The 21,365-nt window shown below is 45.1% G+C and overlaps 1 protein-coding gene across 2 annotated transcripts in view; it reads right to left on the reverse strand.

The window, feature by feature from the left end:
* The window catches only part of GXYLT1 (glucoside xylosyltransferase 1), a 77,096-nt gene extending 75,440 nt beyond the window's left edge, over positions 1 to 1,656 (reverse strand). For both annotated transcript variants that reach the window (XM_044280355.1, XM_044280354.1), the window contains exon 1: positions 1,448 to 1,656. In XM_044280355.1, coding sequence (XP_044136290.1) covers positions 1,448 to 1,608 — 161 coding nt within the window. In that variant the 5' untranslated portion in view covers positions 1,609 to 1,656. The remainder of the gene's footprint in view (positions 1 to 1,447) is intronic.
* Positions 1,657 to 21,365: the final 19,709 nt, after the last annotated feature.

Below are 21,365 nucleotides of genomic sequence, written 5' to 3' on the forward strand. Positions count from 1 at the left end.
AATTTCCAGGAACGGATTCCGCATAAAACGGATGACATACGTAATGACATACGAATGTCTTCCTTTTTTGTGGAACCATTGACTTTGTATTGTACCAGGATCCGATTTTTGCGGAAAAGAATAGGACAAGTTTTATATTTAATCGGACATGCGGAACGGGACAACGGAAACGGACAGCACACATTGTGTTGTCCGATTTTTTCCAGGACCCATTGAAAATGAATGGGTCCAGAACTGGTCCTGATCTGTTCCGCAAAAAACGGAACAGATCAGGAAAGAAAAAACGGACGTGTGAATGGACCCTTAGACAGAGAATACTATCAATCACTAATAACACCTCCCTGTGTACAATTATTAGTGACTGACAGCTATCTATGTATACACACTTACACAGAGAATGCTATCAATCACTGATAACTCCTCCCACATGTACAATTATCAATGACTGACAGCTATCTATGTATACATACATACATACACAGAGAATGCTATCAATCCCTGATAACACCTTCCCTGTGTACAACTATCAGTGACTGACAGCTATCTATGTATACACACTTACACAGAGAATGCTATCAATCACTGATAACACCTCCCCCATGTACAACTATCAGTGACTGACAGCTATCTATGTATATACACTTACACAGAGAATGCTATTAATCACTAATAACACCTCCCTGTGTACAATTATCAGTGACTGACAGCTATCTATGTATACACACTTACACAGAGAATGCTATCAGTCACTGATAATACCGCCCCCATGTACAGCTATCAGTGACTGACAGCTATCTATGTATACACACTTACACAGAGAATGCTATCAATCACTGATAACACATCCCCTGTGAACAGCTATCAGTGACTGACAGCTATCTATGTATACACACTTACACAGAGAATGCTATCAATCACTGATAACACCTCCCCATGTACAATTATCAGTGACTGACAGCTATCTCTGTATACACACTTACACAGAGAATGCTATCACTGATAATACCGCCCCCATGTACAGCTATCAGTGACTGACAGCTATCTGTGTATACACACTTACACAGAGAATGCTATCAATCACTGATAACACCTCCCCGTGTACAATTATCAGTGACTGACAGCTATCGGCGTATACACACTTACACAGGGAATGCTATCAATCACTGATAAAACCTCCCTGTGTACAACTGAAGTCAGAAAAATGTATACATGACAGTTGTCACTTCAGTTCCACATATGCGCTCAGCACCTCCTGCCTGCAGATATGTAGTTACAGGTTCCCCTCAGTACTTCCCAGTCTCAGGAGCAGAGCTGTGTCTGTACATGTCCTCGGCAGCACACCATGCTATAGGACGGCTCATATGTTACAATAGCTGTATCCCACAGACCACAGCCATCCCTCCCTCTCAGAGCTGGGGGGCAGTCAGGTGACGGGCAGTCTACTTACCTGCGCCGCTCACCTAGCGCCCCTCGCCACACTGCTGTGGAGGCTGCTGCCGGCTCCTGCGCCTCGGAGTTCCCGCTTCCTCTCTGAGCCAGGGCGTAGAGCAGCGAGCAGAAGCCACAGACCAGGCACAGCAGCACCAGCCGCCATGCCGGCCGCCTCATCACACTGTCCTCCTGCCCGGGCCAGCTCGTCGGCTTCTACACAGACGCTTCCTTCCGGGACCTGGCTCCAGACCCCGGATCCGGGGCGCGGTTGGAAAACTGTAATGGGCGGAGACGTGAGGAGGAAAATACATCCACGAGATGTAATATTATTCTCCACGGAGACGCAACTGATACTAGCGATGCGGTACCGCTGCGGCACGGAACCTCCTACCAGTGCCTTGTCCCTTCTTCTAGTGGGAGGTGGCAGCTCCCCTGTGGGCACACAGTCGTGAGCAGGGACGTGTGGCACCCAAGAAGGAGGACCAGTCTTCAGAATGAATCATTTCTTTCCTTTCTTGAGTCCATAACAACAGCAGGATAGCGGCTAAGTCTAGGGCTACGTGGCGACATTTTCTTGTAATGATAGTCCATCTTGAGTCCATCACAACAGCAGGATAGCGGCTAAGTCTAGGGCTACGTGGCGACATTTTCTTGTAATGATAGTCCATCTTGAGTCCATCACAACAGCAGGATAGCGGCTAAGTCTAGGGCTACGTGGCGACATTTTCTTGTAATGCTAGTCCATCTTGAGTCCATCACAACAGCAGGATAGCGGCTAAGTCTAGGGCTACGTGGCGACATTTTCTTGTAATGATAGTCCATCTTGAGTCCATCACAACAGCAGGATAGCGGCTAAGTCTAGGGCAACGTGGCGACATTTTCTTGTAATGATAGTCCATCTTGAGTCCATCACAACAGCAGGATAGCGGCTAAGTCTAGGGCAACGTGGCGACATTTTCTTGTAATGATAGTCCATCTTGAGTCCATCACAACAGCAGGATAGCGGCTAAGTCTAGGGCAACGTGGCAACATTTTCTTGTAATGATAGTCCATCTTGAGTCCATCACAACAGCAGGATAGCGGCTAAGTCTAGGGCTACGTGGCGACATTTTCTTGTAATGATAGTCCATCTTGAGTCCATCACAACAGCAGGATAGCGGCTAAGTCTAGGGCTACGTGGCGACATTTTCTTGTAATGATAGTCCATCTTGAGTCCATCACAACAGCAGGATAGCGGCTAAGTCTAGGGCTACGTGGCGACATTTTCTTGTAATGATAGTCCATCTTGAGTCCATCACAACAGCAGGATAGCGGCTAAGTCTAGGGCTACGTGGCGACATTTTCTTTTAATGAGAGTCCATGGCGTTGTACTCCATACTCCAAGTTGGATTTTTACATGACTGTTGCGTTGCATTTCGACACCATTGACTATCATTACAAAAAAAGTCGCTAAAATATTTTTCAATTCACATAGCGGTATGATGGCAGAACAAGTTGTACTTTCCAACACCACCTTTTAATATTGCATATGATATAGTGGGAAGCATGAAAAAAAAATGCCAAATGGGGTGAAATTGGGGAAAAAAAGCAATTTCTCCACAGTTTGACAGGTTTTTTTATTTACATTGTTCGATGTGTGATAAAGCAGACCAGTTACTTTCATTCTACAGGTCAGTACGAATCCGACGATACCTTATAGGTATCGTTTTTCCTGCGTTTGGATACGGATAAAATAATAAAAAAAACTTTATTTAAACTTAAATAATAAAAAAAAATCTATTACATTTTTTGTCACCATATTCTGACCCCTAAAACTTTTTTGTAATTAGGTGTATGGGCTAATTTTTGTAATTGGGTGCGAGGGCTAATTTTTTGCGTGGCGATCTGTACTTTTCATTGAGGGGTGTGTATGACAATTGATCACTTTTTATTTCATTTTTTTGTGGGAAATTAAGCGACCAAAAACAGCAAATCAACTATTTTGCCTTTTTTTTTTCGTTTCGCCGTATGGGGGAGATATTTTTTATAGTATCGGCTTTTTCGCACGTGGTGAAACCCATGATGTGTATTTTTTTATTTTGTTGAAACCCTCTTTGATTTGAACAATTTTTTTGAACATTTTTTTTTTTTATAGTTTCCATAGGGAACTAAAACAAGCAGTCATTAGGTTCTTATTCTCCTAGACTCCAATGCATTATCTTTGGAGTCTATGAGAAAAGTACTAGTTTACTATGGAGCCCTATTACAGGCAAGTGCTCCATAGAAAATACTGTGCAGCAGCCTCCTGTCATTCTCAATAACGGGCTGCTGTGCACACTCTCCAGCTTCTCCGACCACCACATGGGGGAGCCGGAGCATTCCGGTATTTCGCGCTCAGATGCCGTGGTCAGGATTGGTCACGGCATCTGACATGTCAAATGTCTACGACTGGTATTACTGCCAGTCGAGGACATGAGCCTCAGGTATCTGCTCTATGAAACAGCAGGCAACCTGTGGCTATGGCGGAGCGGGCACCATCTTTAAGTACAGCGCTGGTCAGGAAGGTGTTAAACTGTTTTTAAATACAAAGATAGGACTACATTAGTAATTCACCAAAGTCTTGCGACTTGCGACACTTCTGCCTTGCAGAGCTTCCGCTCTTGCTTAACTAGTTGGAGCAGCAGCATAGTCAGGCCTTGTCAGTCTAGCAGCCGGTGGGCACAGCCCCCACAGGTGAAGAAGTCCTGCTGATGAGACCAAACCATTTGTTAGAATTGATTTGCTCATTTCTAATGTGGTGAAGTGGCGCTGTCCCACCAATCTCTTAATTGGCTGGCTTCAGTTATCAGGTAGTAGTTCTATAGGTTGGGGAAGCTTAGGCCACCAAATGCACAACTTTTAGTTAATAGCTTGGTAGCAATGCAAGGTTTACCTTATGTCTAAATAAAAGAGTTGAGTTAGTCTACTTTCACACTGGCGTTTTGGTTTTCCGTTTCTGAGATGCGTTCAGGGCTCTCACAAGCGGTCCAAAACGGATCAGTTTTGCCCTAATGCATTCTGAACGGATAAGGATCCGCTCAGAATGCATCAGTTTGCCTCCCTTCTGTCTCCACTCCGCTCTGGAGGCGGACACCAAAACGCTGTTTGCACCGTTTTGGTGTCCGTATGACGGAACTGAGCCAAACGGATCAGTTCTGACACACAATGTAAGTCAATGGGGACGAATCTGTTTTCTCTGACACAAACGGATCCGTCCTCTATTGACTTTCAATGGTGTTCAAGACGGATCCATCTTGGCTATGTTAAAGATAATACAAATGGATCAGTTTTGAACGGATGCATGCGGTTGTATTTATCTGAACGAATCCGTCTGTGCAGATCCATGAGTGATCCGCACCAAACGCGACTGTGAAAGTAGTCTAACTTAGAAGTTTTATTGAAGAAGGAGCAGGGGGGATCTGGGAGATGTATAGGTAGTGTTCTAAAAAAGTTGAGACGTTTGGGGAGAGGAAGCATTTGAAATGCAGCGATGTGGACCGCCCAATATATATTTGGACATAGCTGTAAAATCAGATTCTAGAACCTTTAAAATGGGAAGATGGCTGGTCTGGTGCAACATATGAATAGTCACATAACTGTTGAGGTATTTTATTTGTTGGTTTTGACAGGCTATTGGAAATGTATATAGTATTGTTATTCTCCATATTGCCTCCTTTGCTGGCTGAATTCGTTTTCCCATCACATTATACACTGCTCGTTTCTATGGTTACGACCACCCTGCAATCCAGCAGTGGTGGCTGTTAGTGTTGATCGAGCATGCTCATTATCTGCGCTACATCTCCTGTTTAACGTGTGCGCATACCAAAAATATCTGTAACATCTAGTGTACATTTTCCGTAGACGCTGCGGACAGCGACATTATCTGTGCTGCATCTCCTGTTTAACGTGTGCGCATACCAAAAATATCTGTGACATCAAGTGTACTTTTTCCGTAGACGGTGTCCGCTGTGGACAGTTACATTACCTGCGCTACATCTCCTGTATAACGTTTGCACATCGTAAATATCAGTGACATTCAGTTTAATTTATTTGCGCATACACTTACAAAACCTGCGCTACTGTACCTGTGACATACTTGCAAGCATATATACCATTTAATTTGCAGCTACCACTTCTGCAGGAAGGCTACTCCATGCATCCACTACTCTCTCAGTAAAGTAATACTTCCTGATATTACTTTTAAACCTTTGCCCCTCTAATTTAAAACTATGTCCTCTTGTAGCAGTTTTTCTTCTTTTAAATAATAGAAACATTGTGACCAGGTGGTCGGTTGGATTGCAGCAGATAATGCTTCTAGTCGGTTAAGCACCACCCTGTCTTCCACAAAGTCCAGTCTCAGTAGCCAAGTGTATGATCAACAGAATCCTCACCCTGATCCTCCTTCCTCCCACCATGGAGAGTCTTGCCAAACAAGTGATCTCACACTTTGATATTCCCAGGAGCGCTTTTCATCGCCATTTCTTGATTTGGGCCTCTTGCCAAGCCCTTTTGAAGAGGGACACGAGGAGATCATGTGCACCGATGCCCAAACTCTTGAGCAACCACAGTCACAAGAAGATGACGGTGGGGAACGGTAATTAGTGTTTCATGAGGTGGATGATAATGATGAGACAGTTACCAATAAGTCAATGGCAATTAGTGTCTCAAGAGGTTGAGGATGAGACACAGTTGTCAATAAGTGAGGTTGTTTTTAGGTCAACAAGTCAGGAGGACCAGAGTGAGGAAGAGGAGCTGGTGGACGATGAAATCACTGACCCAACCTAGGAAGGTGGCAATCAGAGCGAGGACAGCAGAACAGAGGGGGAGGAATCCGCAGCACCACAACAGACTGGAAGAGGCATTGGGGTGGCAAAAGGTAGAAGGCGGGCCACACCAAACAGGCCCGCAACTGTTCCCCAGTGCACCCCCTTGCAGCAATCTCCCTTGCCAAGGGGTAGGTGTTCCACAGTCTTTTTTGAGGAAACTGCAGACGATAAAAGAATTGTCATTTGCAATCTGTGCTGTCCTAAAATGAGTAGGGGCCTGAACACTAGCAACCTCACCACCACCGGCATAATCCGCCACATGACATCAAAGCACCCTAATAGGTGGGCCATACACCTGGGTCCACAATCAGTGTCTGTAGGTCACACCACTGCCTCCTCTTCCCCTGTGTGCCTGGATGCTTCCCGTCCTGTACCTGGACCTTCACAAGAACCATCAGCTAGCATATCCACTTCTGTGTCCCAGCGCAGCGTACAGATGTCCATACCCCAAGCCTTAGAACCAAAGCGCAAATACCCAGCCACCCACCCATAGGCCATAGCACTAAATGCGCACCTTTCCAAATTGCTGACCCATTTAGGCTTGTGGACACTGAGGCATGCCACAGCCTGATGGCGGCAGCGAGCCCTCAGTTCTCAGTCCCCAGCTGCCACTATTTTCCCGGTGTGCCGTCCCCGCCTTACACCAACATGTGTCCCGTAACATCACCCATGCCCTGACCAACGCAGTTATTGGTAAGGTCCACTTAACGACTGACACATGAACAGGTGCTTGTGGCCAGGGACGCTACATTTCCCTGACGGCACACTGGGTAATCGTTGTGGAGGCCGGGAGCGAGTCTTACCCTGGGATGGCACAGGTGCTACTGACGCCAAGGATTTCCGCCACCACCTACAATAGTGGCTGTAACCTCCACTTCCAACTCTGAATTATCATCTTGCAGCAGCAGTCAGTAGCTGGAAGCAGTGTAGCACTGCAGTGGGGAAGCGGCAACAGGCCCGGCTGAAACTAATATGTTTATGTGACAAACAGCACACCTCTGCAGAGCTGTGGCATGGTATAAGGGACCAGACTGAGCTGTGGCTCTCGCCACTCAACCTAGAACCAGGGATGGTTGTGTCTGATAATGGCCATAACTTGGTGGCGGCTTTGGAGCTCGGCAAGCTCACACACATACCAAGCCTAGCCCACGTGTTCAACTTAGTGGTTCAGCAGTTTCTCAAAACCTAACCCAATTTGCCTGAGCTACTGGTGAAGGTGCGCCGCGTGTGTGCCCATTTCTGAAAGTCATCTACAGCTGCCACCGGTCTGGCAACGCTGCAGCAGCACTTGCAATTTCCAGCACAATTTCCTGACTGTTGTGTTACGTGAGCACGCGCTAGAACTCCACGTTCCATGTGTTGGCCAGGCTTTTTGAGCAGCAGAGGGCAGAAGTGCAATACCTGCTGCAACATGGTCGTCACCTTTCCAGTCAGCTTCCGCTCTTCACAAGCGACGAGTGGGCATGAATGTCTGTCCTCTGTGAGGTTTTACGCTACTTTGAATCAACACAGAAGGTGAGCGGCGATGCCGCTATTATCAGCGTAACCATTCCACTTCTGTGTCTACTGAAACGCTCGCTGCTCACAATGAAGGAGGACACTTTGCATGTGGAAATGGGGAAAGACAGTACACAGGATGATAGCCAGACCAGCCTCCGTTCATCTTCTCAGCACGAATTGGATGATGATGAGGAGGAGCAGGAGAAGGTTGCCTCCGCTACAGAGGGTAGTACCCACAGCAGGTTTATTCCATCTGTTCAGCGTGGATGGGCCAAAGAGGATGAGGAGATTCAGAGTCATCCTCCTGATGAGAACAGCGAAGTCTTGTCTGTTGGGACTCTGGCACACATGGCTGACTATATGTTATGCTGCCTTTCCCATGACACTCGCGTTATACGCATTTTGGCCAACACCGATTACTGTTTGTTCACCCTTTTCGACCCCCACTACAAAGAGAACTTGTCATCTCTCATTCCTGTGGTGGAGAGGTCTAGCAAAATGGTGCGATACCAAAAGGTCCTTGTGGAAAAATTGCTCCACAAATTTTCAGCTGACAACGCTGGCAGCAGAGTAGGGTTGTTTCGATACCAACATTTTGATTTGATTTCGATACCATAAAAAAGTATTGCAATACTCGAGTCGATACTATTTAATACCACGCAAAAAAAATAAAACCTTCTCCTGGGCACACACGCGGCGCACCTTGAAAGTCAATGGGGGACGGATCCGTTTTCTATTGTCAGATTCTGTGAGAGAAAACGGATCCATCCCCATTGACTTCCCCTGTGGGTCATGACGGATCCATCTTGCTCCGCATCCCTCGAGGGAAAGAAAACCATAGCTTGCTGCAGTTTGCTCTGTGGTATGAGAGTGCAACAAAACTGAACTAAATGCTTTTTGGGGCATTCTGTTCTGTCCAGTTAAGTTGTGTATGGGGACAAGACGGAAGCGTTTCTTTCTGGTATTGAGACCTTATGACGGATCTCAATACCGGAAAATATTAACGCTAGTGTGAAAGTAGCCTAAGCTGAAGACAGAGAGACTTGCCAAACAGAAAAACTAACCCTAAAATTTTATTAAAATATATAAGTGGTAAGAAAGTTAAACCTGAAAGTGTTGGCCCTTTAAAGAATGATGAGGAGGAGTGATAAGAAAAAAAGCCAATTTATTATTTTCAAGGATGTCCTCTATGACAGCACACATGGAGGAAGTCCTTATCTACCTCTAAAGGGACAGGAAGCACAGAGAGGTTAAAAGCCCATCCGTCCTCTCCAACACAAGTTTTCTTCCTGTCCCTTACAGGTCAGAAGCCAACAGAGAGGATCCCTGTTATGGGAAGAAGTTTTATGCTTTGGCATATGAGCCCAGGATAGCATCAGGGGGTTTATGCCTCTCCTTCCATCCCAGAACTGGAGGGCTTGACTAGGCTCCTTATGGCAGGTCCTCAGGCCTTACCAGTACCCATGGAGGCTGCGGGGTCTGGTTGCGGTGTCCGCTTCCTCTCTGGAGAGGCTCTTGGCTCCATACTGCATCCTTCTTCTCCGTCAGTGTTCCATGAGCAGGGCGCAGCCATGTTGGGGGCTGACCCAGGAGTGTCACTTCCAGCGCCCTCGACGCGCCTCTGCAAGCTGGGTGACGTCCTCTCGCGAGAGGGCGGGCTGGAATGCTTGGCACGGTGTCGATGGCCTATCAATGCAGGAGTCACCATTAGGAGTGGACTCGCATTATCCAGATCTGGATTCTCCTGTAGGATGGAGTCCCAGAAAAGGGAGGAGCAGACTGGCAGAGGCAGGACTATAAAGGTATGGTGGGAAATCAAATGTTTGTGTACTCCACCATGGAAGGTCCAGTGTCTGGTTGGTCTGAGCCGGGTTCAGAACCTCCTGCCCAGGGTCATGTAAGGCCTCATGCACACGACAGTATTTTTTTGCGGTCCGCAATAAGGGGTTCCGTGATCCGCGTCCGTTTTTGTTTCCGTGTGTCTGCCTTTATTTTTGGAAGATCACCAGACATGAAGGAAAGTAAAAAAAAAAATCTAAGTCAAGTTTGCCATGCAAATGATAGGAAAAAAACGCAGTCCACAATAAGGGGTTCCGTGATCCGCATCCGTTTTTGTTTCCGTGTGTCTTCCTTTATTTTTGGAGGATCACCAGACATGAAGGAAAGTAAAAAAAAAAAATCGAAGTCAAGTTTGCCATGCAAATGATAGGAAAAAAACGGACGCGGACGACAATCTTGTGTGCCACCGTGCTTTTTTATGGACCCATTGACTTGAATGGGTCCGCGAACCGTTGTCCGTGAAAAAAATAGGACAGGTCATATTTTTTTCACGGACTGGAAACACGGATCACGGATGACAAACGGTGCATTATCCGAGTTTTCCACGGACCCATTTAAAATCAATGAGTCCGCAGAAAATCACGGAAAACGAAACAACGGACACAACAACGGTCGTGTGCATGAGGCCTAAGTCAGGTGTGCTGTATAGGACCTTTAATAATACTTTCTGATTTCTGCATAGCTAGCAGTTTGTTTTGTAATTTCAGGATGATAAAGATGTGGTGCATAAAAAGAAAGTGAAAAGATGCGCTAATTGTACTAAGAAGCTGGCAGAGTCTTACTCTAAACAACTTTGCAGCTTCTGCATTGTTGATCTATATATATATAAAGGAGGACGTATGTATGTATGTTCCGCGATCACTCAAAATGCAACAATCGATTTCAACAAAACGTGGTATACACATCCCTTGCTGCCTGGAAAGAAATCTTGTGGGGGTCACAGCTCTCTAGCATGTACCGTTCCTGAGATATTTCCAAAAAATGCAAATATGGCACATCACATGACCTACATTAGCCAATAGAAGCCTGCAGGTCTTTCTCTTCATATCCCAACTGCCATAAACACAGTCACATGTCCATTATCAGCCAATAGAAGCTAGCAAGTCCTTAGTCTCCACATACACACAGTTTTACACCAGGTTTCCATAACAACCCAGCCATTTTTCTTCACTGCTGCAGGTCAGCTTTAAAGGGGCAGGGCGCTGTGGATGATACTGTTAAGGGAGCGGATTGCTGTGGAGGTGACAGTTCAGGAGGCGGGTAGGGTGGCCATTCAGTCCACCCTCAAAAGACAGACTTAAAAACCCCACCCCAGGTTCTGCTAAGCCACGCCCCCTCCCACTCCGCAGCCGACGGGGATTGAAAAAATGAAGGTAGAAAAAAACTTCTGTCAGCTGCTGGGGATCGAGGGAGGGTGACTTTCTCCCTGCAGCTCATGCACAGTGCTGCTGTCTGAGAGTGAGCTGTTCCAAAGAACATCCCTGTGTCTGTCCAGACCCTGCGCCGGACGGAGCACAGGGAGTCTGAAAACCGGACTGTCCGGCCTAAAACCGGACCTCTGGCTACCCTAGGGGCAGGCTGCTGTGGAGGTCACAGTTAAGGGAACGGTCCACTATGGAGGTCAGTGTTAAGGGGCAGATTGCTGTAGAGGCCACTGTTAAGGAGATGGGGCACTGTGAAGGGGCGGCCGCTGTGGAGGTCACTGTTAAAGGGGCAGGCTGCTGTGGAGGTCACTGTTAAGGGGGCGGGATGCTGTGGAGGTCACTGTGGATGTCTCTGTTAAGGGGACAGGGAACTGTGGAGGTCACAGTTAAGGGGACGGCCCGCTATGAAGGTCAGTGTTAAGGGGCGGGGTGCTGTATAGGTCACTGTTAAGGGGGCGGGGTGTTGTGGAGGTCACATGTTAAGGGAACAGAGCTCTGTAGAGGTCACTGTTAAGGTGGTGGGTTATTGTGGAAATCACTGTTAACGAGATGGGGTACTGTGGAGGTCACTAATAAAGGGGCGGCTGCTCTGGAGGTCACTGTTAAAGGGGAGGGTGCTGTAGATGTTACTGTTAAGGGGACAGGCCGCTGAAGAGGTCACTGTTAAAGGGGCGGTGTACTGTAGATGTCACTGTTATAGTGAATACTGTCGATATCTTTTAATGACATACACAAACACTAAATGAAATTGATTAAATATACCCATGTGACGCCGGGTCCTTCTGCTAGTAAATTGATAAAAGAAGAACAGACATCTTTACTAGCTGAAATTACGAAGAATATAAAGGAGTACACTCCTAAGTGGTCAAATTAATGCCAAAATCTGTTCCGCAGTCTCATGTTGAAAGCCCTAGAGTTGAAATGGACAGATTCAGAGGATGAATCCACTAGTAACATTAGATCAGAGGGAGAAATAGATGATAATGAGGAAGATGAAATTGCTTCTTGTCCTGTGGAAGAGGGGAAGAAGTTATTTTTTTCGTCCAAGGATTTAGACGTTCTCATTTCTAGACAATGGACATTGAAGAAGTAGCCCAACCTCGTTCTATACAGGACGAGATGTTTGTCGGACTAAAAGCAACAAAAAAAAACACTCTTTCCAGTAAATGAAAATTAAAAATTACTCTTAATGGGAGGAAGTGGAAAAGAGGCTTTACATATCTTGTGATAAGAATGATAAAAAAAAATTGGGTTGGTAATAAAGGCAAATGAAAAGTAAAAAATTATAAACCCAGATAAAACTATACAGAATTAAAGGCGGGTATATGTGGCATAGACAGAGTGGTGACTATTTGGCGTAAAAGAATAATAAACAGTTGGATGCTGTGACAGATCAAAGGTTGATCTCAAACGCCTCATTTAGACCATATGGGTTGAGGATACTTAATTTATAAATCCAGTACATCTCCCGACGTCTTATATATTGTACGTTCTTACGTTGGTGTACTGGTGCTTGTTCGATGGGGGTGATTTTGAACCCTAGGAAGTTACCTTCATGGAAAATCGCAGCGTGTCTCAAGACGATGTGTTTTTGAAACTTCTTTTTCACATTTGACCTATGTTTATTCAATCTATTACGTAATGTCTGTATTGTGCGCCCAACATATTGTAGGCCACAAGGACATTCTAAAATGTAAATCAGTGCAGTTTGCCAGATATTGCAAAGGTTTCTCCATCCCTTTTGTTTTTAAAAACAGTGGCTTGGCAGATGGTCTTGCAGCAAAGACATGTATATTGTTCGCATTTGTTGCTACCTTGTCTTTGTGAGATGTCTATGTGTTCATCTGTTTTGACTGTGCTTCTAATTTTGCTTGGTGCTAGGATATTTTTTAGGGTGCCCGCCCATCTGTAGGTGAGGTGGGGTACTCGTAGGATGATTTGACTAAGGATGGGATCTTTTTTTAGTATGTGCCAGTGTTTTTTTTAAACAGATTTTACCTGGTTACGATTTTGATTGTGGGTTGTGATAAAATTCAATGATTGGGTGATCTCTTTAGATATTGTTTTGGGTTTCAGTAACAGACACTCCGATTGATTGAGCTCAAAAGCTTGTTTTTTTGCTTCGGTTATTATCTGGTCAGGATACCCATTTTCTCTGAACCTCAGTGATAGGACCTCGCTTTGTTGCTCAAAGTCCTTTTCTAAGGTGCAGTTCCGTCTTATCCTCTTGTACTGACTAAATGGAATGTTTTTTTCCATTTCTTGTAGTGCGTGCTTTTATAGTCCAGGTAGCTGTTGCTGTCAACCTTTTTAAAAAAGGTACCGGTCAAAATCTCCCTTCCTCGTATAAAAATTTTAAGGTCTAGATACTCAGTTCTGGTGAGACCCCGTAGGTGAGATTCCCCACTCATTGTCATTCATACGTGTGATGAATATATCTATGGATGCATTGTCTCCCCTTCATATGATAATAAGGTCGTCGATGTATCTTTTAAAGAAGATGATGTTATTGATCCAATATTTTGTTTCGTAGATATGTTTCCTCAAATTTGCCCATAAATAAATTGGCGAAACTGGGCGCAAATCTCCTGCCCACCTGTCTGAAAATGTGTCCTGAAATTCAAATGAGTTGTGTGTAAGTATGAATTCAATACTATTAGTAATGAACTCCTTTTGTTGTGTTGACATTGATTCATCTTTGGTTAGGAAGTCAGCTGTACATTTTATCCCTAATTCGTGTGGAATATTAGAGTATAGGGCTGGCACGTCCAGAGTCAGCCATTGGAAATCATCTACCCATTTTTTTAGTTCCATAATGAGGGAAGTGGAATCCATGATATACGATTTCAAACTTATTACATGTTTCTGTAGAAAAATATCAATATAGTGTGAAAGGTTTCTTGTGAGTGAAAGTACTCCAGAGATAATTGGTCTGCCTGGTGGGTTGCAGAGATTTTTGTGGATTTTAGGAACATGTTAGAAGGTAGCTAGGGTCGTCGGATCTAAGACCATTGTATATTCTTTTTCCTTTTTGTCTAGGATGTCATCTGCTGACTTGATTAATAGCTGGAACTCTTTTTTATCCTGTTGGGAAGGATCTTCTTTGAAGGGTATGTAGTAGTCAGTATCGGATAAAATCCTGAGTGCCTCATGTAGTCATCTCTATTTTGAATGACTATGCCCCCCCCCCCCCTTTGTCCGCATTTCCGATTATTATGTTTGGATTGGATTATAGTTTTTTCAAAGCTGTTTTTTCGTGGGGTTTTAGATTATGTTTATGGTCAAAGGTTGAATTTATTTAATGGAATTCATCTACTACAACTGAATAGAAGGTGTCGATAAAATTTCCTTTATGGTGTAGAGGGTAAAAGTTAGAAGGTGGCTTTAGGCCAGATGGCAAACCTAAAGGGGGGTGATGATCAGTATCGCTCTTTGAATTTGGCTTTGCTATTTTTGTTGTTGACTGTTCCACGATTTTAAAATGTCTCTTAATAGTAAGGTTTTTAATGAATTTATTTAAATCCAAAAATAAACCAAATTCATAGATTTTTTTATGTGGGGCAAAAGGTTGGGCCTTTTGCTAATAGGGAGATTTCATCTTGTGTGAGGACAGATTGAAAATTCCTGTATTTTGTAGTATTGAGGGATATGTTCCGTTGGTCTTTTTTACGGTTTTCTTTTTGCTTTTACCACCTCTGCAGCCTCTTCTGAATTTTTTCTTTTTGCAGATTTCCATCCTAAGGAAAATAATTAGTGATCATTATGGTATTGGGGCTTTTAATGATCGGGTATATTGCAGTTGGGGTGATCAGTGGGGGTAGGGCTAAAAAAGAAAAGGATGTCGATGTCCCTGCTATGGGATGGAGTTCTGAATTGTTGATGCCTATGTTGGTATCTTCTGAATTTGGATGTTTGGTATGTGAAAGTATATCCTTCTTTGAAATCCTATTGGGTTCATCAGAGGAAACTTGAAGTATGTGGTCTAATAGGCTCGAAAGATGAGTATCTACAGGGATGGTGTGGTTGTGGACAGTTATGAGTGAATCTGCTTCTAAGTCTGATGATAGAGATCCAGCAGGAGAATTTAGATATGTAGAAAACTTAGGGTACTTTTACACTTGCTGCAGGACGGATCCGACAGGCTGTTCACCCTGTTGGATCCGTCCTTCCGCTATTTTGCCAGACCGCCGCTCCGTCCCCTTTGACTATAATGGGGACGGGGCGGCGCTCCGGCGCAGTACGGCAGTTCGCGGTCAGAGGCCGCCGGACTAAAAAGTCGGACATGCAGGACTCTTAGTCCGGCGGCCTTTCGCCGCGCACTGCCGCACTGTGCCGGAGCGCCGCCCCCGTCCCCATTATAGTCAAAGGGGACGGAGCAGCGGCACAGCGAAATAGCGGAAGGACGGATCCGTCCTGCCGCAAGTGTGAAAGTACCCTTAGTTGGTGATAAGTTAAGTGGGGCGCATTCTGCCAAAATGTCTGCACTGAACGGAGTGGGGGGAATGATGATGGATGGGGTCTGCTGATTTTTTCTAAACTCAGAGGGGGTGCTCTCGGGTGAGAATAATAGAGTATGGAACTCTAGATTGGATGCATCAACCCTATCATCTTTAAGAGAGGCAGGAGTGTATTTTGGTGGATATGTGTTTTGGGAGATGTTGACTCGGACCCCTGGACTACGGGATGATGTATTTTTATGACCATGTGCCGTGGGCTCGGTGTTTGTATGAGTACATACAGATAAACTGTGTTTGGGTTTTTCGTGTTGGTATTTTTTATCTGTAGGTTGATCTTAAGAGTTCCGGAGTCTGTTGCTGTTGGTATATGTATAGCCTGTTTTTCTGTATCTATGAGATTTATAAGAATGGCCATTAAAATCCTGTGGTTAATGATGTCTTGCATTGCCACAGTCCCCTGGAGTCAGTTCCATTTAAGACCTTTACAGAAAAAAGTTATGACTCTTTGGAACTGAGATCTAAATTCTTTGGATCAGAAGATCCGCATTCCAAAGTTGGTAAGACGGAGTCCTTCATGGTGGGTAGATCCAGAGAACTTATAATTGGGAATTCCATGGACTTTAGAGCCTCAGATTCTGGTAACAACAGATGCCAGCAAGTCGGTCTGGGGAGCCCAGGTGCAGGACTTATTGTCACAAACCGGCAGGTGTGAACCCACTGTGCCACGTGTCCTACCTCCTCTAAGGGCATTGTCTAAGTGAACCCCTGGATCTTTAAAGTACCCCTGATGGTGGGGATAGAGTTTCCGGAGGGGAACACCAGGTCGCTACCTCTTCAGGAGGATAGGCACACAAGGCAGCTAGTCCAGGCGGACTAGGAGGTACCTGAGAAAAGTACCAGAGGTGCAGGACCAAAGGATGAAGCAGAGGCGTAGTGACACAGGCAAAAGGTCAGGGTAGGCGGCACAGGTACAGGTCAGGCAATCCGGGTCGGCAACAGGAGAGTCAAGGCAAGCAGATAGGGATCTAACAGGTAGCAGAGTCCAGGAATACAGATACGAGTCAGGAACACTAGCGGAAAACAGGAACCATAGCAGGACACAGGGATCTTGACACGGAGGCATCTGGGAAGGAGGTTGAGCCACTTATACATGCGCAGGAGGGCTAGGATAGGTCAGCTAGGTCACATGACCTAACCCATAAAGCCCAGGAAGTGCCGGCCCTTAAGGAAGTGCTGCAGGAAATAAACAGCAAGCATGATGTGGCCAGGGCTGAGAGAAAACTGTGGAACGGATCCCGGAACAACAGCACCCACACAGACAGAGCCCAGGACTGCAGCAGTGAATGGGAAGCATCGGCCGCAGATCACCACCGCAGCGGTAAGCAGGGTAACAGAAGCACACAGCAGCCGCTGTTACACTTATGTTTTCAGGGCCCCTGGGGACACAATCTCTCTCACAGGTCCTTAAACTTCAGGGAGTTAACAGCAGTCTTGGAAACTTTCCTGAAGGTGGCGAATCTTCCAAAGGACCTACATGTTCGGGTTCTCTCAGACAATATTGCAACAGTATCATTCCTTCAACATTTATCAGACCGGATATTCAGTTGGGCAGAGAAGAATGTACTGTCAGTCTCAGCAATCCACATGAAAGGGGAAAAAAAACGTGACCGCAGATTTCCTAAGCAGACATTCCATACGTCCAGGGGAGTGGTGTCTCAAAAAATCGGTTTTTCATCTACTTTGCAAGAAATGGAGGACTCCTCAAATGGACCTCTTTGCCACTCATCTTCTCTCTTTATTCTCACTAAATCAGTGGAACAGACCAGTGGCAGTAGACGCTTTGTCTTAGAATTGTGACATGGATCTGGCCTATGCCTTCCCTCTTTTACCTCTAATTGGGCCAATCCTGAAAAAGCTGAGGTCAGAACGAGTAACTCTGGTCCTAATAGCTCCATATTGGCCGAAACAAAGCTGGTATCTAATTGTAAAGAACTTGGCATTGGAGGAACCCTTCGTTCTTCCCCCCAGAAGAACTATTGTCTCAGGGGCCTCTTAGGTATCCACAAGTGCACAGGTTGAAGCTGGCAGCATGGATTCTGAAGAGCAGATACTAAGAGCCAGGGGCCTGTCAGAAAGAGTTATAACAACCATGCTACAAAGTCACAAGAGGGTTACTTTTGCCATCTACGGGAAGATCTGGAAGAAATTCCGTTCCTGGTTTGTTTCTCTTCACAAAGAGTCAGTTTCCCCTTCTATTCAGGATATTCTAGAATTTCTGCAGGAAGGTTTTCAGGCCTAGTATGTTATGTTACTAAGTCCTTGTATAGCGCTCTAGAGGAACTCAATCCGATCGAAGCGCTTGTCGACGGCTATATTGGTGGGCCCCTACGTCATCCTACACAAAAAGCCAGGTCTTAACCAACTTCCTAAATTCCAGGTAATTTGATGTTGTTCTAATGTGTTCTGGGAGGGAGTTCCAGATCTTGGGGGCCAATACTGAGAAACGTCTGCCCCCCCCCTTGTATATAATAGTTCTGATTTCAGCTTTGAGTTGGTTTCTTGACTTCACTTCCCTCCATCTCCAGAATCCGGCCTCTTGTAAGAAAGTCAGTACCTCCTTGGGACTTGTCATTAGTATTGGAGAACCTATGTAATCCTCATTTTGAGCCTCTAGAAAACTGTGAAAAAAAATGCTCTCTTTCAAAACTGTATTTCTAGTGGCCATAACATCGGCAAGGAGAGTGGTAGAGATACAGGCTTTTTCTTCAAGAGAACCATATATGAGGATTCTGGATGACAGAGTAATCTTAAAACTGGACCCAGCCTTTATGCCAAAAGTCGTCTCATTTTTTCATCATAATCAGGACATAGTTCTACCCTCTTTTTGTATAGATCCAAAGAATGCAGAATAACGTTTACATACTCTAGATGTTTGTCGTTCAGTAATACAATATTTAGAAGTCACTCGCCCCTTCAGTAAAGATTCAGCTTTATTTGTACAAGTCACAGGGAAGAATAAGGGAAAACAAGCTTCAAAATCCAATATTGCAAGATGCATTAAATTAACAATCCATCAATGTTATACTTCCCAAAACAAAGACTTCCCATTCAAAGTCACAGCCCATTCTACTCGAGCAGTGGCTGCTTCTTGGGCAGAAAGAGTTAATGCCTCAGTGGAACAAATCTGCAGGGCAGCTACCTGGTCTAGACTACACTACAGTCTAGATCTATCAGCTAATAGAGACCTAGCTTTTGGACGTAAAGTCCTACAGACTGTGGTCCCTCCCTAAAGTAGTTTATCTGGCATTGCTCCATGTGTGCTGTCATGGAGGACGTCCTGGAAAGTAGAATTTAGACTTACCGGTAAATAGTTTTCCAGGAGTCCGACATTACAGCACCCTACTTGTCCCTCCCTAAATATATATGGTTTATTACTTGGGAAATTGTGTATACCGTATTTTTCGCCCCATAAGACGCACTTCCCCCCCCCCAAAAAAAATGGGGGAAAAATGCCCCTGCGTCTTATGGGGCAAATGCTGACATTTTCACATCGCAGGCTGCGATGTATGAGCGAGCGGGGAGGGACTGGGAGGAGGAGCTGGGGGCCGGTAATAGCGGCGGGGCGGTGCAATCACTGTACTATAGCCCCGCCGCTCCAGTGCTGCACAAATATAAAATGTCTTATTCAATTAAAAGTGATTAAAGTATAACTGTCATATTATTTTTGTTTTTTGGAGTATTGGATTGTGGTGATTAATATCTCCTTGGTGGCCCTATTTAAACTTTTCACTGTGTATTCAATTACCCCTTAATTCCACAGTTTTGTTCCCTGTACTGCCTACTTTTACCTCAGCTTAAAATCTGGTTGCTAGGCATGGTCCGTCTATCTGTTGAAGGACGGAGGATGCAGACGCACGCAGCGTGCAAGGTCACATCACTGACAGCCAGGGACTGTAAGAAAATGATTAAAGCCAGGTCCTCCGCAGCAGCTGATAACAGTTCCTGGGCTGTGTGCACTTCTCCCTGTCCCTGCGCTTGGCAGACGCTCCCTCACTCAGCAGAGCTGGAGGATGCAGAGTTGAAGCAGTGCAGAGCAGGGAAGGGAGATCTGCCGTCTGCTCAGTGTATAAATGAAAGCAACATGTGGTAAGAGGACCCCTTTGTGCTGCAGGAAATTAACCCTTTAGCGGGAGGGCTGTGGTTACTGACACTTTTGGGGGGCTATTGTTACTGGCTATTGAGGGCAGGCGGGATTAGCCTCAGCGTGAGGGCAGTGGTGGCCATCTTAACTGAATAGTGAAATTGCAGTTTTATGCAGACTGGTTGCTAAGGGCTGAATCTTATTAAATATGGGGTAAGTCAGTCTAATAGTATTGGTTCTGGAATATCATGTTATTAGTAACTACATATATGAACATTGAAATTAGGGTCTAAGTGTGACAGTTATCCTTTAAACATGCCCCCCCCCCCCCACTCCTAATATTACTGTACATCCTAAACGCTTCTGTAGAATGCAGGCAGGCACGCCGGGCGGGCGGCAGCGTAACTCCCTGATGTCACGTGCCTGCGCCGCCTACTTTATGAATGAAGCAGGCGGCTTGTACAGAAGCTGTTAGGATGTACAGTAATATTAGGAGTGAGAGGGCATGTTTAATCACTTTTAATTGAATAAGATATTTTATATTTGTATACTGGAGCAGCGGGGGGGGGGGGGGGGATCTGTGGATGACAGTTTTATGGGGAACATCCGTGGATGGCACAGTTAAGGGGTGGGGGGTCTGTGGATGGCACTGTTATGGGCTGGGGGGTCTGTGGATGGCACTATTATGGGGTGGGGGGTCTGTGGATGGCACATATATAACAGTACCACCCACAGATCCCCCCATAACAGTGCCATCCACAGATCCCCAGTAATAGTGCCATCCACAGACCACCATTAGTTTCAAACCCACCATAAGCACACCTTTTGGTAAAAAAAATTTTTTTTTCTTATTTTCCTCCCCAAAAACCTAGGTGCGTCTTATAGGGCGGTATATGTTGCTTGACCGGTGTGATGATTTAAAAAACACTGGTGTTGGAGGGGAGGGGCTTTTAACCTCTCTGTGCCTCCTGTCCTTTTAGGGGTATATAAGGACATCCTCCATGTGTGCTGTCATGTCGGACTCCTGGAAAACTATTTACCGGTAAGTCTACTTTTTCTCCACCATATTCAGAGGAAAATGTAATGCAAGATGAAATGGAGATTGGAGGCTTGGGCAGAGAAGTGCCAAATAAGGTTTGATACTTATAAATGTAAGGTTATGCACATGAGAAAGGAAAATACATTTTACCAGTACATGCTAAATGGTAAAACACTGGGTAACACAGAATTATTTTTTTTTGTTGACAGCAAACTTAACTGTAGCAACCAGAGTTAGGCAGTCGCTGTCAAGGCCAATAGGATTATGGCATGCACCAATGCATGTGACAACAAAATAGCTTTGCCATTTTACAAATCACTACTCAGACCACACATGGAGAATTACGTGCAATTTTGAGCTCCTGTGAACTAGAAAGACATAGCAGATCTGGAGAGGGTTCAGATGAGGGCAAGTAAGGTAATAAATGGAATGGGTGGACTGTAGTAACCAGAAAAAAAAAAGACAACTGGGAGGAGATCTAAATATATCAAAGGTCAGTACAGAGATCTCTTCTATCATCTATTTATACCCAGGACTGTGACTGTAACAAGAAGACATCCTCTACGACTAGAGGATGGGTTTCTACATCAACTTAAAAGGGAATTCTTTACTGTAAGAGCAGTGAGACTATGGAAGTCTCTGCCTGAGGAGGTGGAGATGGTAATTTCACTAAAAGAATTCAAGAGGGGC

This window comes from Bufo gargarizans, chromosome 2 (assembly GCF_014858855.1).
Source record: "Bufo gargarizans isolate SCDJY-AF-19 chromosome 2, ASM1485885v1, whole genome shotgun sequence".
NCBI classification, from domain to species: domain Eukaryota; kingdom Metazoa; phylum Chordata; class Amphibia; order Anura; family Bufonidae; genus Bufo; species Bufo gargarizans.